This window comes from Equus quagga, chromosome 6, assembly GCF_021613505.1.
Source record: "Equus quagga isolate Etosha38 chromosome 6, UCLA_HA_Equagga_1.0, whole genome shotgun sequence".
Classification (NCBI taxonomy): domain Eukaryota; kingdom Metazoa; phylum Chordata; class Mammalia; order Perissodactyla; family Equidae; genus Equus; species Equus quagga.
The window spans coordinates 109,044,892-109,063,871 of NC_060272.1; the positions used below are offsets into that span (position 1 = coordinate 109,044,892).

The 18,980-nt window shown below is 37.2% G+C and overlaps 1 protein-coding gene across 1 annotated transcript in view; it reads left to right on the plus strand.

The window, feature by feature from the left end:
• The window catches only part of KDM4C (lysine demethylase 4C), a 387,672-nt gene that overhangs the window by 274,821 nt on the left and 93,871 nt on the right, over window positions 1-18,980 (plus strand). The window contains exons 16-17 of the mRNA XM_046663818.1: window positions 5,868-5,923; window positions 8,127-8,235. Of these exons, the coding sequence (XP_046519774.1) occupies window positions 5,868-5,923; window positions 8,127-8,235 (165 nt within the window). The remainder of the gene's footprint in view (window positions 1-5,867; window positions 5,924-8,126; window positions 8,236-18,980) is intronic.

The window sequence follows — 18,980 nt, forward strand, 5'->3', positions numbered from 1 at the left end:
AATGAATTCAACATTACTGATGTCATATTTTTTCATTTCTACCATTTATATTTGTTTTTAAGTACTTTCCATGACTTTGCTAAAATTTTCCCGTCTCTTCACATATATTGTCTGTCTTTTTTCAGTAGATCTTTTAGCATTTTGAACTTACTAATTTTAAACTCTCTGTCTGATAATTCCAATGTCATGTCCGTCTTTGTGTCTGATTTTATTTTTTCCTTTCTTGATCATAAATCATATTTTCTTGCTTGTTAGTGTACCTTGTACTTTTTCTGACTGTGTGCTGGACGTTTTGTCTGTAGCAAATGAAGTTAGTGTTATTATTTTCAGGAAGGGTGTGCCCCTTGGTCTAGAAAGAACAGGTTTCTAGAGTGGGAGTGAAGTCAGTCTGAGGTGTGCTTGAGGTGGGTCTGAGCTTTGCTGCAGCTTTGGTTTGATCCAGTCCATTCTGGTTTCAGATGTTCTGAGGGTGGGATCAGGCCTTTCCCTGCAGCAGTGTCTGTTCTCTGAGCATGGTGGAGAGTCTGGCGTCTGCTTTCCATAGATGAGTTGGTAACTTCTGGAGCTATGGAAGATCTCTCCTTGCTTTGGAGCCTAGCTGCCTGGATTTTAGGTTCCTGGAGTGTTTTCTTTGCTCTCCAGTTCTGCTTCTTGCTTTTTGCACCTCAAGAGATTATTAATGACAGCTCTATATTGTGTTCCCTGCTGGATCACTATCCCTGGATCATCCATTGGCATTGTTATGTTAAGTCGTCTAGAACTGCAGTTCAACTTTCACATATTTAACCACTGTTCTTCTTGTATTTATTGTGTTTTTATGAAATGCTTTACACTTATTAACTCATTTAGGGAAGTTCTATTTTCTCCCCTTCTACAGACAAAATATCTGAGGCACAAAGGGTAAGTAACTGGCCCAAGGTCATACCACTAGTAAATGGCAGAACTGTGATTTGAACCTTGGCCTTTTTCACTTTGTTAAACACCATGATATGGTTTGGCTCTCTAGTTTTACTGTTCTTCTTCTCAGTTAAATTGAATTTGTTTAGCCTGAGGTTAGATTGCACAGACTAACTTAAAATGTTGCTCTTGCCTGAAATGGCATTACTCTTTGAAGGATGAAGTGGAGATAAATTTAATGATCTCATACCAATGAGAAGTTTTGTTAGCTAGATCAATGAAACAAATGGGAATGCAGATTGTTATATGCTGCTTGGTAACAAAATTTTTTAATAATATGGGTTCTTTTGAAGGGATTAGTTTAAAAATGCATTCTTAGTTATTTATAGAAATGAGGAAGTGGGGATCTTGTTATGCCCTTTATCATTATCTTCTTCATAAATGGTTAAGTACACATAGATCTCCCCTTCTCAATTGTGAGCTTCCCAGACCAGGCACAGTGTCCTGTTTATTTGGCACTTTACTTTTATATCTTGTGCCTTACCTTGTATATAGACGGAGAGGATGCTGGAGAAAACGAGCATGGACATGTGGTGAGGCAGACCTGAGCTTAAACCCCAACTGCTCCTTTTACTGGTTGGTTGGGGGTTGGAAAACTAGAGCCTGTGGGTCAAATCCAACTCACCACCTATTTTTGTAAATAATGTTGTTATTGGAATACGGCCACACCCATTTGTTTACATATTGTCCTACAATGGCAGAGTTGATGAGTTGCAACAACTCTGTAGTTGTGTAAAGCGTAAATTAGTAAATATCTGGCCATTTACAGAAAGAGTTTGATTACCCCTGGATTGGATGATTTTAGGCAAGTTACTTAATCTCTTAAATCTTAGTTTCCTCATCTATGAAGTGGGATATTAGTTACCTAATAAGTTCACGTTAAGGAAGGGAGGTAAAGTATATGATGTTTCTGACATGGAATCTGGAATGAATTAGGCCTTTGATATAGAATTCTTCTTCTACTAGAAGAATTTTTATTATTGATAATCAATTTGATGAATCGATATCCTGAAAGACACTCTGTCACTTCCTACTTTCTCATTCAGTTCTTTTACTACCTTTGAAGATAAGTGATGCTAGTACCATTAGTATGTTTGGTAGGTGCCAAAATTTAAGTGTATCAGGCATTTCACAGATTCTTAAGAAAACTTGGGCTGCTTTAACCTATTAAGTTTTAGAATTATCAGTTTTGTTCTTTGATGATAAAGTTCTATTTAAATAAAGGAGAGAAAGGTTAAAAATTGTCCTATCTGATATTGCCTTCTACTGGGCTATGAACATTAGTTCAAATTCATTTACAGATTAATGCATTGACAGGTTGACGTCTTTGTGCTTCTACCAGATCAGCTAGTTTGACCTATTTGAGGGATGGTGATTCCAAAAAATGATGTAACTGGACATGAGTTTTTCTTTTTCTTACTTATTTTTTCAAAATTGAGTGAATTGAACAGAAACAATGATATCATATAAGATCATGTCAGTCATATAAATAACTTTACCTGGCCAGGAATATTTTTGTCCTCCACTAAGAAATACAATTTCTCAGGTAAATCATGGCAAAAATGACTGCATTTCCAATCACTGTTTCTTAACTCCATGATAAGTCACTGAAGACTGCAGCTTCCTTTTCTTAGTATTGCAGTATGTCAAGATGGTCTTTGCAATTTTTTAATCCTATGGTAATTTTCAAGATTTTCACTCTGCCCTATTTTGCCATATTTTCTCATTTATTTAACAAATTCATATGGCGGGTATACTCTCTATTATGTACCACAGTAGAGAAAGAGTAACATGACAGATATTCTCACAGTGTTCATTGAACTTACAATTTAGTGAGGATAGCAGAAAGAGTTTAACAAATAGTTAACAAGGGTAATGAGAGAGAAGTAACTGAGCCAGGGGATTAGGAGAGCTTTCTTGGAGGAATCAGTATTTAGGTTGAGATGTCAAGAATGTTTTCAACTTAATTAATGAAGAATGGAGCCAGGTGTGTGTCTGATGTGTTTGGGGGCAGAGGGGACCTGATGAGAGGTTCCTGGGGTTTCTAAGCATGGAGAAGAGTGCAAAGTGAAGCTGGACAAGGTCAAGGCCTGATGATCCTGGCCCTTCAAGGCCACATTAAGTACTGAGAAGCATTAAAACCCACTCTGGAGGGTTCCAAGTTGACTGTGGGGTGGCTATTTCAGTATTTTAGGTCTGGTGAAGGATGCTGGTGTATCCTCTAAGGTGACAGCAGTGATGACGGAGAGAAGAGGATGCATTTGGAGGTGGGATTGACAGAACTCAATTGGTTGGATCTAGGATGAGAGGAAAATTATGTCTTCCAGCTTGAGCTAGAATGGATAGTTAATTGCAGTGGTAGGAAACATTGAAATAGTATAGGCTTGCAAAGAAGATGTGAGTTCAGTTTTGCATGTGTGTTTGAGATGCCTGTGGAACTGTCAATCAGGCATCTCAGGAGATAAATGTTTCAGGCTTTGCTTTTTGAGAATCAGGGAACTAGATCAGATGCCTAGCAAACAGATGTGGATAGAGAAGCGAATAGGGCCTATTACAGAAATCACAGTGTTTAAGGGGCGTGAAAGAGATGCCTGTTAAAGGAAGCTGAGGATCAACTGGAGATGGAGAAGCCCAGTGAGGAGAGTGTTGGGTCATAGAAATCACAGGGAGAAATGGTTTCAGGCATGATAGGGAGAAACCCTTTCAGGCATGATCAGCAAGGTTGAATGCTGCTAAGAGGTCAGGTGAACCAAGGACTTGGAATTATCCATTAGATTTTGTGACGGAGAGGTCACTCATGGTCCTAGAAAGAACGAGTTTCATATTGTGGTAGGTGGGCGTCTTCTCAACTGTACTTGTAATTTTGAGTCTCCTTATTCTGCTTTAGAGGACTGTTTCCTCCCGTTGTAGTAGTGCTCTGCAACGTGTGTACCTGTTAATGACCCTAATCAGGTGCTTTAAAGCAGGTTCCACGCTGCTTTGCTGTATTTAACTCTGCTAACTTGTCCCTTTAGGCTTCTTCTCACTACCAGTTTCATTAATCAGACATCTAATTCTCTTAGTGGCTGAGCTCCGCACAGCCCACAACTCTCCTTTGCTGCATTCCCACTTCGATGCTGCCTCTTTTCATATACAATGAAAACATTTGACCTCATGTTTTGTTTTCATTTTTATTCCCTCTCTCTGTGGAATGTGTGTTAAATTACTGAAAAAAATTGTAACTTTTTATGAAATTATGATTGAATAATTTGGATGTTATTGAATAGTTTGAATTACTGGATTTCTCACTTTCAATCTTTGGATTGTGAAACTTTCCTTTGATTGTGTGCTTCACCAAAACCAGTTATTTCAAAGGCCTCTGGAGTATGGCTTTGTGTTGTGCATAGAGAAAATTTTCCATTGAATTATCTCCTCCAGCTGGATTTATAATGGATTCAGATGTCTAAATATGGGGCAGCTTTTGCCACTCTGAGCCTTTAATAATCACCCAGGATGTTTCAAATGGATGTGCAGAGACATTCCAGACACACAAAACCATTAACATTTCTGGTGGTTTGCCTTTTTTGCTGCCTATTAAGAATTATACAGATATTTTGATTCTCCTCAGTTGTTTTGCTGTTGTTCTCGTCAGGAAAATAAAAACTATGGAGTTCGACACCCAGTTATTAGTAGTAGAACAGTTAGAGGGTTTCCTGTAAAGCTAGGCAAAACCGTCAGAATCAGTTGAGGAAGATCACCTTGGAAAACAGATAGAGAAATTTTATATGTGCAGCTTGGAGGACAAAAACCCCCAAATAACCTATAGTGATTTTTTAAAAAATCTATTAATGCAGTAAATTGGGAGGACAAGCTTGAGGTTGAAAATAAAAACGTTACTTAGGTATTTAATGTAAAAATTCTAGGTCAACAGAAGGCATTGCATTGCATTCTGGCCCTGTTTCCATGGACTTTTTCATAGGATTGAAGTGAGAAATGATGAATAAAGTCTGGATTTGTAGTAAAGGGAGTCATCGTGGAGTGAAAAAGTCTATGCCAATCTAAGACACATAAAAGTGCCAGACATGTAAACTTATTTGAAGAGGATAAAGGAAAACATTTCATGATGCTGTTTTCTGGGGCTGAATAGCCTGAGTTTATCAGAACAATTTTTCCAACACTATTTGCCCACAGGAAGGTCTAAATGGTACTTTTCTGAAAAGAGTATCTTTTAAAAAGAGCTTCTTGCTCATCCTTATATCAGAATGAAGCCTATTGGGGCCGGCCCGGTGGTGCACCGGTTAAGTGCACTCGTTCCGCTTTGGGTTTGCTGGTTCAGATCCCGGGTGCAGACATGGCACTGCTCATCAAGCCATGCTGTGGCGGGCATCCCACATAGAAAGTAGAGGAAGATGGGCACGGATGTTAGCTCGGGGCCAGTCTTCTTCAGCAAAAAGAGGAGGATTGGCAGATGTTAGCTCAGGGCTGATCTTCCTCAAAAAAAAAAAAAAAAAGAATGCAGCCTACCAATACTCTAATTTTGCCAGCCTGTATATATGAGTGGATTCCTGGAGCACAAGAGAACCCGAGTCGTAAGTGTATGCTCTGTTCGAGAGTTCTAGTGTGTACCTCTCCAGGCTACCAAGTTCCCTGTGTCACAGCTTTCTCCCGAAGGTGGAGATTGAACACGATACCAGGATAAAGGTGGCTCCTTCTGGGAGATAGATACACCAAGAACAGTTTTGGGTGTATGCTTACCTTCCCACCTTTCTTTTTACTTTCTCTTCTTAAACTGCTCAGAGATAGGCCTTCATGAAGTTCCTGATTGTTTTAATTTTAAAATAAAAAATTAGAATTTATGGGAATATTTAGATAAACAGTAAGAACTTTTATTATATGGGTCTGATAATTGTGTGGTGTTTTTTCTCCCCCAGGAATGCTGTCTCTGCAATTTGAGAGGGGGTGCTCTTAAGGAAACTAAGAACAATAAGTAAGTAACGTTTTGTCTTGAATTTCATTGTTTCCTTCTCCTCTCTAGAACCTTGAACCTCTGGATGACAGTTTGCTTGACCTCTCTTCATTGTGCACATTGTTCCAAAGCATTTACTGTCCAGATCTGAGGCTGGGATTCTGTGCATGTCTTCAGCGACCATTACTGACAGCACATTCACCTCCGCTGGATGACGGTGTTCTACGTCTTGCTTCTGTTCTGTCTTTGACACCATGAAGAATAACCCGCTTTTACTAATGGAGTTTTTTAAATGAGGCAACGCATATCATCTAGGTGCCATTGGACTCCTAGTGTTTAATGTGATGAATCCTATTAGTCTAATAAAAACAGAATATGCCTGAAAACATTGAATTCTGCTATCTTCAGATAAATAAAGTCAATCATAGTCATAACATTAAAATAGAACCTTTACTTTTAACACTGGTAAATTAAGAAGAAATGTGTGTGTACTAAAATAGAAACACAGGGAGAAAACATTGATTTTCAGGGGACCATTGGAGAATATGAAGAGAGTCTTGAAAGAGAATCAAAAGTGAACATAAAAGAAAAATAATCTGGTTTTTTGTGGCAGATGTTGAAATATATTTTTTGTGTGAATTTTATTTTCATGCCCCGATTTTAATATTTAAAATGGGGCCAAAGCACCTTAGAGGTCCCTTTGGAAATAGAAGCATGCAGAAATGGTTTAGGCAGGAGTTATAAGCTCGCACTTGAGGGCCCAGATCCAGCTCCAAGATATGTTTTATTTGACTGACATGCTGTTTTATAAATTTGATCCAAATTTTGAAAGTTGAGAGATTTTATGTAAAAATCCAGATTTTCATCTTTACTTGAAAAATGATTGTGTATCTCTATATGGCAATAATAAGTTGGGATGAGAACTGACCTAAATGGGGCAGACGCTCCCCAGATTACCATGATTTACCAGTTTGTGGCCCCACGGGCGCTAGACTTGGGACCCGTGGTATACTATAATGATGGAGTTAGCATAATTATGTGCATGTGCACATGTTTCTGGTTGCATATAAGGAAAAGTAAAGGCATTTATCATTCCTACGTTGATAAAGTTTAGTCTAACAAACTGTATTTTTGCTTAATTTCAGATCTTCATCTTTCACAGTCTTAGTTAATGTGATTGGCACTATACTAAAAAGTGTTGACTGGTTCTAGGATGCTGCATAGGTCATGCCGACTGTGAGATGATTTAAGTGGTTCCTATGAAGTCAGAGATGATAAGAACGTCTCTTCCTATCTTAAGCTAGAACAAAAAGCGATAGTGTTTGCTATAGAATTATAGTATTTATTTAGATCTTAAAGAATGCCCTGATGGGGTTGACACTTGTCTTCTCTTCCTGTGGTCTTTAAAAGGCAGGATGGAATCTTATGTTGTTTGAGTGAAATAAATATGCTTTCACTTAAAAATAGATTGATGGATTTGATAATTCTTTCAAGATCTCTTTGAACCTCAAGAGTCTTTATATTTATTTGGGGAATAACATTTATGAGAAACTTAATAGTGCTAATGGGAACATTGTTATTTTTCTGAAGTAATTCAGAATTTGAAAGGAGATATGCTAGGTTTTAAGTAGGAAACAAGGAAACAAGCTAAAGTTCATTTCTCCTTATCTCTAGGTTCCTTTGATTATAGTAGGATTGCAATGAGAAACAATTTAATTAAAGACTTAATCAGCATTAATTCTTTTAGAAAACTTTTGGTGTTTGTTCTAGTTTGCTTAATGACATTTGTATTATGTAAAAAGATTATATGCTATACGCAGTTCATACCTTTTATTAATTGAACTAATCTTTTGCCACATGTTAATTCGCTGAAGTGTATTAAACACCTCTATATTTCAGTATCAAATGGAATAGCAAATTCCATTCCTGCATTTCAGTATTTTGCAGAGCAAGTGTAGGAAAATATATGTATATTGTTAAGACCGAGTCTTTGGTCTTCACCGAGTTCTTCATGTCACAGTGGTGGGCGGGTGTGGTACTGAAGCTGTCGAGTTATCATCGCATAGGTTTAAAATTCAAAGTGTGTTTGTGATGGATTTAGGCTTCTGGCTTTCTTTGGCATCTGTGTGCTTCCCATCTGTGAGAACTGCCATCGCCTGGTTGGAGTACGAGGTACGTAAGTTTAGGGAACGTTTGTTGACGTTTAATGTCTCCTTTCCTGTAGGTGGGCCCATGTCATGTGTGCCGTTGCAGTCCCAGAAGTTCGATTCACTAATGTCCCAGAAAGGACACAGATAGATGTAGGCAGAATACCTTTACAGAGGTTAAAATTGGTGAGTGGCAAAGCTTCTTTTTTACCTCATAAATGAGTGTGAATTTCGTCTGAATATTTCCATTGATGCACACATTCCCAAGATAATTTTTCTCTTAGCTTCATTTTACTGTTCTACCCCTTTTATTCCCTTTAGCTTCAATTTACTTATCTGTACATATTCTTTTTTTGTTGTATTGTAAGTATGCTTATAACCTTCCTCAAATTATGTTTGAAATGAAGCAAAGGAATAGTACTACATTTCCTGGATTAATGTGAATTTTCAAACTATAGGCTTTCTGGTGAGTTTCGTTAGTAATGGACCTGAGCTATCCAAGTATCTCTATTTAAATTGTTTAGTTTTTCTCTCTCGCCTGTCTTTGGTTGGTCTTGACTTGGCAAAATGCGTCTAACCTGATTTTATTATCTCTTCACCCAGAAGAGACTTTCAGAGAAATACAAAAACTTTTATATTACCAAGAAATTTTCTCACTTACAAATAGATACAAGTCATTTAATTTGCCAAACTCTCTGAGTTTCTTCTGACCTGTTTAGAAACTTTCATAAAAACCTTCCTGCTGGTTCTCTTTGTTAAGAATATTTTTCATTGACAAGACAGGACTTTAATATCCTCAACATTGAAGTAACCTTGGAGTTCTGTTAAATTGTGAGACAACAGATCATTAGTTTAGACCCTTATATTTCATATTTAATGAGAATCTTTCCTAAAGTTAAATTTCATGACCGTAAAATACTGGAGCGTGTCTTACATGTGGACTTAATACCCTAGAATTTCTTCAGTCTTTGTTATTCTTTCCACTATAGAATATTCCAGGCATTGTAGCTGTCATTCTACCCAACTGTTACTTGTTTTGTTACTTCCCCCGTGGGGAGCTGGGTGTACTATCTCTGCACCTCTGTCTCAGGCACTTAGAATCTAGTCTACTGCCTTTTGTTCTCAGAGAAGGGAAAGTGAACACTATTATTTCCCATTATGGCACCGTTGAGAATTTCACATTGCTGGAAATTATGTGGCCCTTTAAGGACCTGATGATTGCTGTTGGCAGATACAAGTGGTGGGACCAGGATACTCAGGCTGTAGTAATGGAAGTTTTGTGAATGAGGTGGAAATGAATGGGCCATTTAAATGGGCTTGTAGTCACTATCAGAAGAGATTAAAATTCTTTAGCTCCTGGACTTTCACAGGAAAGTTTGAAATCTCATATCTTGGTCACCAATTTAAAAAAAAAACGCCAATAAGAAACGAACAAAAACCATTTGACAGAATTAAGACAATAAGGCAGGATATAAAAAAAATGTTGAGTTCACCACGTGTTAAAGAATTTAATGTTTAGTGTGACAGATATTAACAGTTTTAATATTTTTCTGATTTATAAGTAATAAGTATTTGCAAAAATTAAAATACCACATTTAACAATCACCTTTGGTTCTGTCTGAAAGATGACTTCTGTTAGCAGTTTAATGCCCCTCAGAATGAGTAGTCATTACTCTTGCTGCTTATCTTTATATTGGACCTGTATCCTGGCTGCTCTTGTCCATGAATGCTTCCTTAATGATGTATCGTTACCCACACCTGTCCCAAAGGGGTTTTATAGGAAGAGCAGAGAGGAACAACATGGATCATTTCAGTGCCTTTCAGCAAATTATAACTAGAAATCTGAAATCTGATGATTGTGGCTGAAAGTGGCAACGCTTATTGTTTTCTTCACAATTCTGTGTCTCACTTTGATTGTGTATATCACATCTTCCTTATGGAATGATTGGTACCTTTAGAAGAATATGTCTTGACTGAGTTTAAGATCAGCTAAGGTCGGTTTCAGATGACAATGTAGAGCAACTTATTAACATGCAGATGTCCACAACACATATTTAGGTGAAAATAGCATGCTGTAGATCAGATTTTTTTCTGTTTTTGATACAATTTATATGTATGGATAGTTTCTTGGAATGCTATTTATCAAAATGCTCCGAGTGGTTACCTCAAGTGGGAAAATACAAGGAGAAACTTTGTTTCAGGGGAAAAAACCCACACAAAAATGCTGTAATAGTTTGAAAGGGGGCAACAGCCGGAAGTCTGGATGACTTTTTCACCAAGAATCCTCAAGATAGCACCGTCACCCTGATGAATTTCCTATACGGTAGTGTCTGGGTCCCAGTCTTGCTCAGTGTCCCTTGGTGATTAGACTCAGACAGGCTTTGAATAACAAGATTTACAAATGATCACTTGTGTGTAGGGTGGAATGCACTAAGTAAATATTTCCTAAGTAAATATTTATGGAATGAATAAAAGGCATCAAATTATTTATTATTTGTGCTTCTGGCTTAAAATTTTTGTGGCTGAAGGGTTTGATCAGACAATGCTGAATGGCTTGTGCCTTTTTACAGTTTCTCCCTTAAAAGTCGTGGTGGTAACTTCCTGCTCACCCCTCTGCATGCTACCCTAAAGCGAGACATTGGTCTCCTTATTGGCATCACAGGGGAGCTGTGGTTAGGGCATGTAGACTAGCAGTGCTTCAGATAGCCTACGGAGCACGGATGCAGCACTTGCTCTGGTGTCTGAGAGTTCTGATCTTGGAACCTCTGGTCAGTTGGGGATTGAAAACTGGAGTGACCTGATGTAGGTTGGACAAACTGCTCATCCATGAAGCAGCAGCAAGGGGGACCCACTGCCCACTAGGTGGTGCTGCTGCACCAGTTTCTCATCCCATTGCCCTTAACTCACCTCCCTCAGCAAGTGCCTACTCATAGCCCTGCCCACACTTGTAGAAGGGGGTGTGTGTGAGTGTAAGTGTGAGTGAGTGTAAGAGTGTGTGTGTGTTATGATGCGTGCTGGGCTGCTGTAGCCCAAGGGATGGCAGAGGGGCAGGGAAGAGCTGCTTGCTGTGTATTCAAAGCGCTGAATTCCAGAGGGCAGTTTTTCAGTTCAGTTTTTTATTTAGCCATATAAAAAGAGCTGCTTTCCCTTGGGGCAAGTTAGTGTTTTTCTGTATAAGTAATAAGCAACACGAGTAACAGCTAGTAACTGCAAGAGGCTTAAAGAAAGGCTGATGGCAAACATGAGTTTAAAATGTCTTCTGAAGTACAAAAGCTGTATATAAAAAATGCTCATTATTATTAGCAGTCTTTCTAGAATAGGGAATACTGGAGTTTATGCGGAAGTGTTTGAATATTTTGGTAATACTGTTGCTGGCCTTTTATTCATTCATCGGTTCAACTTGCAGCTTTTGAAATGCCCATCTATACAATTATTTGTGTAGAAAGATTTTTGTAGAGGATGTAAGAAAGGATTTGTTTACTTTAGCAGATTTTCTCTCTTACTTACAATGACCATTTCAAAAGGAGAGACAGCAAATGGAAAACAGCCCTTTCAGTACACTCCAGTGGATTAGGTTGATCCTAAAACGGTGTGTGCTTTATGAAGAACCTTTATCTCAATCAGCCACCTGGTCTGGTAATATCACAGGTGTGGCTTCTTTCTACTCATCAGATAATTAAATAGACAACAGTGATGACACTAGATTTATTTTCAAGACATATTTTATGTGGCTGATAATTTAAAATACTTCTTAAATTTTATTAATTTTTTAAACTAAAAAAATTTTATTGCAAAAATATATTTGGCTTTAGTGGTCTTTTTCCAATTAGTTCTTTCTCTCCTTTCTTTAGCAATATTTAGCTTTTGTGTAGAGTAATTATCTCAGGGGTTATTAAAGTAATTGCTGCCTCATCTAAAAAATGCTACCGGTTACTATCTAAAAGCACCAGGTTATTAAGCAGAGCCATCCTTTTATAGGGAAGAAATGGCTGAAATAACTTTATATCCAAAGTCATAGCCAAAACGGAGAACCATTTTCTCTGTCAGCCAAAGCATTCTTCTGATTATTAGTGCAGATTCTAGATTACTTAGTATTTTTCTTACCTACTTTTTTAGAATGAATTCCTTTGCTTCTGAATGACTTTACAGTATGAGAACAGTTATCCTTGTGGCAAGTCCTGTCATCCCCAGCCCCCTCCCCATGTCCTCCAGTACCTTCTCTGCTCATCCAGTGAACATCAGAGCATGGGCCCCTGGTGGGAAGAAGAGCGAGGAGGGTGTGAGGACCTTTCCTTCACCCTCAGGGATAGCCAGTCTAGGCGTTCACCTGGAGTCACAGATGATTGGTATGCCTGAGGACAAAAAGAAAACAATTGCCCCCATGTCGTCTACATTTTAGAATTTACTCAATCATTTCCTTTTCTTACTTCCTTGTGTCTTATTTTCTCTACTAATATGATTGATTGGCCATGGTCATAACTGAATCTCTGAATGAGGAGCAAAAATGAAAACACAAAGGAAGTAGGGTAGTATAAAACACACATGAAGTTAGAATGTCTTTTTTTGGTTTTCACAATAGAAAAAATACAGGAAAAAATGATCAGGAAGAAGAATTAAGGACAGGAATTTACAGGGGACAAACAATGTTTTTGTAGTGAGGTCACACAGAGAACAGCAGTGTCATCTGCTGGAATGATCTTCAGGGACAATATCATCTTTTGGAAGCAGATCAACAAAAAAATCTTTAGATTTGATTATAAAATTTAAGGGAAGAACATTAAAAAAAACCCCAGCAAAATAAATAAAATGGCATGAAGTTCTGGTATTTGTTACATACTTACCATGAATGTCTGTTACATACATTGATCAATTCTTGAAGGCTGAATTAATTAAAGATCTATGGAATTTACATAAATAAAACAGCAAGGAAAGTTTGTGGATTCTAAGAAATCCTGGAAAATTGCAGCAGACCCTCAATGCAACTGTTAGTTTTAAACATTTTTTCTGTTTGGAGAGAAAGTTACATATTAAATTGCATGTATCAAAATAAGTGATGTCTATCTTGATTGCTGTGATTGCGTTAAAAACTTGATGATGTTCCTTCACCACACATCCCTCCTCACGGTCGCATAGCACAGCGCCTTGTTTCTATGTCTGTAGACATTCCTATGATTTTTACATTTGAAATCCTATTTCTGCAACCAAATAGAGGGAGAAATGAATTTTGAAATAATTGAAGTTGCCCCCAGGCATCCAATGACCTCCGATTTGTATTTGGCAAGTGAACCAAACACAGGCACAAGTGTTGTCTGAGTGAAGAACATTATTTTGAAAAGGAATTCACACTGCAGTGATGACTGAGCTACAAGCGTTTCAGTATCTGGCTGAGACCAACTATTCTGCCTGGAAGCCTCTATACACTTTAAAATTTGTACCTGAAGGCAAATAATAGTGAACTTGAAAGCCAAAGATTATAGTTTTGAAAGGTACATCAATTCTGAAAATAGAGTGGTTTCACTGTGGCATTTCTCCTGAAGAGTTGAATCAAGGGGAAAAAATACGTTCAGGCTTCCCATTTCTTAGAAGAAAGCACTTGTTCTCTTGCTAACTGGCTTATGGTATCAGATGTATTGAATACTAAAAGTAGAATTACTGAGAGATGGAGATGGAGTCTGCCTCTTGTGCTGTAAGGTCACGCTAAGTCCTGTTTAGTTAATGTTATAGCCATGCTGGAGAGCAGCTTTGCTTTTTTGCTAGAGGAATCACCGTTGTGTTTGACAGAGCCTGTTAATGCATTTCAGGAAATGTAAAGGCATATCGATTATCTCTTATCACTTTAAAAGAAAAAAGATAGCTTTGTAAAGGCAATCAAAAAAAGTCCTTATGTTCTGCATTAACTTGTGTACTGATTTATTAACATCTTCAGTTATTTTTAAAGACAAAGAGGAATTCTAAGAAAATAGTAACCATTGACAATGATGAGCAAGTTTGTTTAAATGCAATTGAGGAAAAATTTGCTTTTAATAGTGAATTACTGAAGGAGGAGTAAGTGACACTACAAGTGACGTAGTTGTGGTGTGGTATGTAGGGTCCTCTTATTTAATAAGTCCAGTATAAAATTTACAATATCATTAAGAATGTTCCTCAGGATTTCAGCATACATGTGTCCCCAACTTTGTAAGATTTTTAAGTAAGTGTAGTGTAAAAAAAATGTACATTAGTAGCTGTATAGTACTTAGCTGTCAGAATGATTTGCTGCAGGGACTAGATCCTATTGCAAGCTGTCAAATTTGTATATTGCTGTAATACCAAACCATAAAATCTTTTGAGTAAAATGGAAAATGTCAGATAGGCATGACTACAAATAATATACTTTCTGAAGGCTGTAGATGTCTATAGGAGAAAATGTGTAAATGCATGAAATGTTATCTTGTTACTATGGATTTTTCTTTATCTCCTGAAAGAAAACTGTGAGGCAAAAGGAAATTGATTAGAGCCTTTAAATTTTGTTTTGAACTCGTTTTTCCTGAGGACTAATTTTAAAAACATTATTAGACAGATAAGTAGAACTTCAGATAACTCATGATTAAAGAGTTATGTGAGAGAGTAATCATTTTTTAGCTTGGATTGCTGAATGGCCCATTTTTTCTGATCTTGTCTGTGTGAGTAGTGGTTGCTGATGGATCTTTCAATAGAGTGAGTGAGCTAGGGTCGGGGTTCCAGAGATGGGGTCACCCCTTTCGCTCCAACAGTGACCGGGTCAATACCAACACACACGCCAAACCGAGGCAGCTGCTAGGTGGCTGTAAACAATCCGTAGGGTTTGGCTTGGTCAACAGTGATTGACAGCGTAGAGGTTATAGTCTTCGAAAGGTACAGTCATTATTATAAAACAGTGGATTCATTATTTGCTTTTCTAATATTTTATTATAAATTGTTATTTATTCCTTCAGAAGGGTATTTTAAAAATCAATAAAAAAGTTATAAAATGCTTTTTTATAAAGTGAGAATCTTTTCATACTTGTAATTAATTTAACATCAGTCACTGTGGTCTGTTTTAGATGTGTTCCCACGATTTATTGATGTCATTTTCTAACCTAAGCTAAGACACAGGTCCCAGTGCAGTTGTAGCCAGTCACGGTGGGATTTATTGATTGAAATATCAAAGGTTCTCTGCATTCATCTGTGTTACCCTTTAGTTCATGCAACTCTAAGCCTGTTACATTGAGATGGAATGTGCAGGCTCTGGATTAAGACTGTTTGAGGCCTGCGTCCTCCAGTTAGGCAACCTTGGCCATGAGGATTAACTTCTCTGAACTTCATCTATAAACTGAGGGGGTTGGGAGGATGAAATGGGAAAGTGAAGGGCCTGGCATAAAGTTGCATTTAAAGTTGGTCATTGCTTATGGCTAATGATGCACTGCTTGCTGCATAAATCTCTGTAAGCTGCCTTTTGGCCAGTCAGGAACAGAACAGATGAATATTATAAGGAGGAAGTGCATTCCTGGTGCTCTCATTTGTTTATTCATTCGTTTGTTCAATAAATATTTATTTAGGACTTGCTGTATAGTTAGGTGATAGATATTTCCGCTTTTATAGCCATTACAGGATAATGGAATTTATTAAAAATTAGGCAAGCAATTGCAAAGCAATATGAAAAGATCTATTAAAGTAAAAATCCAGAACGCAGTGAGGGACTTTAGTAGACTTGGTATGAGTGTTGGTGATATAGAAGAGTAGAAAAGCTTCGTGGAGGAAGCAGTGCCTAATAATGCCTAAGCTGAGACCTGAAAGATGAGAAGAGCTAGCTGGAGGAGGGATCAGGCGATTGAACAGTACGCTCAGTAGCGTGGAAGTGGGAGAGAGTTGTAAGTTCCGGGGAATGAAATTACAGTAGAGCTGGAGCATGAAGTCTGAAGAGGGAGAGATGAAGCTTGAGAAGAGGGTGCCTCAGGAGATCCAGAACTGTGCTGTCAAGATGGTAGGCACTGCCCACTTACGGCTCTTGAGCACTTGGAATGTGGTTAGTGTTCCCGAAGAACTGAATTTAAATTTTATTTAGTTTTAAATAAGCTTAAAAACTGGAGTGGCATAAACATATGAAACACAACTATATAGTTTTAGTAGGTCTACATTGCGCGTTTCACATTTCAAACAGCCTTGAAAATTTAGCATCCAAATTGAGATGTGCTGTAAGTGTAAATACATAGCAGATTTCAATGACAGTATGAAAAAAGAACGTAAAATATCTCAATTTTTATATTGGTTACATGTCAAAATGATAATATTTTGGATTTGTTGGGTTAAATAAGATATATTATTAAAATTACCTGTTTCTTTTTTGTTGTGATAAAATATACTTAACATAAAATTTTCATTTTAATCATTTTTAGGTGTATAGTTCAGTGGTAAATTCTCATTGTTGTGCAACCATCACACCCCTCTATCTCCAGAACTTTTCATCTTTCTAAACTGAAACTCTATACTCAATGAACAATAACTCCTCCTTCTCCCCTCCCTCACCTGTTTTTCAATGTCGTTCCTAAAAAATTAAAAATTGCGTAGGTGGCTCCCATTCTGTTTCTACTGGACAGTGCTGTTCTAGAGGATTTTGTAGTCTCCTGAACACTCTGAAGAACCTTTAATGCCTATTAAGAAATGGAATAGTATGATCAGATCAGAAGGATATTCTGCTTCTGCTGGGGAGAATGTATTTGAGGAAGCAGGACTGGAGGCATAGAGGCCAGTTTCAATAATTATGTGAAAGATGATTTTGGCGTAACCTTGGGGATGACTAGAAGTGAACTGATCAGAGGCGGGGTTGCCTCAGACTGGGTGTGGACAAAGCTAGGATTCTGGCATAAGCAGCTGGGAGAGTGGTCATGCCATGCACAGGGCTTGTCAACACTGGAAGGGGCACGGCGTTTAGGGGGAAGTCCATTTAGGACATACTTAATTTGAGGTCCTTGTAGTCCTTCTGGAAGTAGCCAGAGAGAGCTGTGCCAGAATTGTATTTCTCATGGGTATGTAGCTATTTAATGTCTTGCTCCTAGATTGTTAGGGCTGGAGGAATGTTATGTTCTGTGACTATTACTGGTCAGTAATTCAGGCGCAGTGAACAACTGCCACTGTGCTTTGTCTGGATGTGAATTTGCTTTGTGGTAATATTGTATCTGCCGCTCCATACTCTTTTTGGAGTGTAACCATCAGGTAAGATAATGTCAGCCCTCGAACTTTCATTTATGTTCTCTGTTAGAGCAAAGGAAATGAAATGCATTGAAAATGAAAACAAGACCTATAGAAATGAGATACTTTGATTTGCAAAAAGAAGAGCAAAAAGGGAAGTCCAGTGTTACCAAGAAAGACAAATGTGTCCTGCAATCAATAAAAACATAGCCTACACTGGGATATTGCTGCCAAGCTGTGTGGCCACATATGAAAGGGGATTTGCAATAAGAATCACACAGGATTGCAGAAACCCATGGAAAGGTATTCTGAATTGCTTTTCGTTTTGTTTTAATTTCAGTTTAAAATCATCTTTTCACTAATAGTTTTCGAGATAAAACTGCCTTTAGGATAAAATTTGTCATAGATTTTTTTCATGTTTAGAATACAAAATATGTTTCATCTTCTTTAGAAACAAAATATTTTAATTAAATAAATGGAAGAAGTAGTCAAATAAATTGACCATTATTCATTACAGGAATAGTGCTTAAAGTTAATTTAAACTTTCAGAATTGTTTTCCTAGAGCCATCTGTTGCTCATAATTGATTTGAAAATTCATCCGTTTTAAATGCTTATTTTCTTTGGACAAAACAAGAAAATATTGTGAAATCTTTTCAGTAAATAGCAGATATTTTTCAGTAAAAAGAATCATGACATCCTGGCAAAGGTATAATTTTAATAGACTAATGAACTTTCTGACCAGAGCCGACTAAGCCTCGTCTGATTTTTACAATGATAAATTGACTATGTCAAAATTCGCAATCGAGTCTGGTGAAATATTTTACTATGAAAGTTTAATTCTCATTTTTTATTTATGAAGGCAGTGGTAGTGTCACATCAGCTTATAATATGCTGGCCATTTGGTATGATTTATTTCAATGAGTGTCACTTGTTGATGTGCTTAGTGATTGTTGACCCATATTTAATTCTAAAAACTCTAAGTGGTGGGAAATGTAATAACTCAGCCACTGTAGTTTATAAAAAACCAAAAAAACGAGTCACGATCCACACATCTTTTCAGTTGTCTTTTCCTCGCTTTAGTGATGTCCCAGCTTTATATTTGATAACGGTTGATTTGGGGCAATGGAAGAGTAACAGCTTCCTTTACTGTTGTGGGGCTGTGCTTAGAATAATTCTACCACAAAGCATATATTTAAAATGTAATAAGATCATCTTTCATTACATAATTTGAGAATTCCAGCTTGTCATCATTTTAAAGGTTTTGAAGAAATTGTGGAATAAAGAACATTTCTTTCATTTATCAGTCTTTTATTCAATAAACACTTAATGAAGCTGACCATAGTGTTTGGTGCTCGGTGACAGAGGTGTGAGATGGACAGGGTCCTTCCAGTCATGGGTTTCATATTCTGGAAGGATTTAGATAATGAACTTCCAAGGATGTAATTTGTTCTTTTGGTAGTTTTGGGAGGCAGAAGGGAAGGCCTAGATTTTTGCGTTCTTCTAAGGCCTTTCTTTACAGAGAGATTTAATAAGCATTTCTGTTTCCTAATATCAGGATATTTATCTAATGTAGATAATTTCTAACAAATATGTAGAAATATTGAAAGTATTCATTTTTCAGATATTATGAAATTAATTTGAGATCATTTTAGAAATAATAAACATCTTTAAAAACATAATTTTTAAATGGTGGTATATTGTTAACATAAAATTTCAAATTATTCATAGCTCACAACCAAATGAA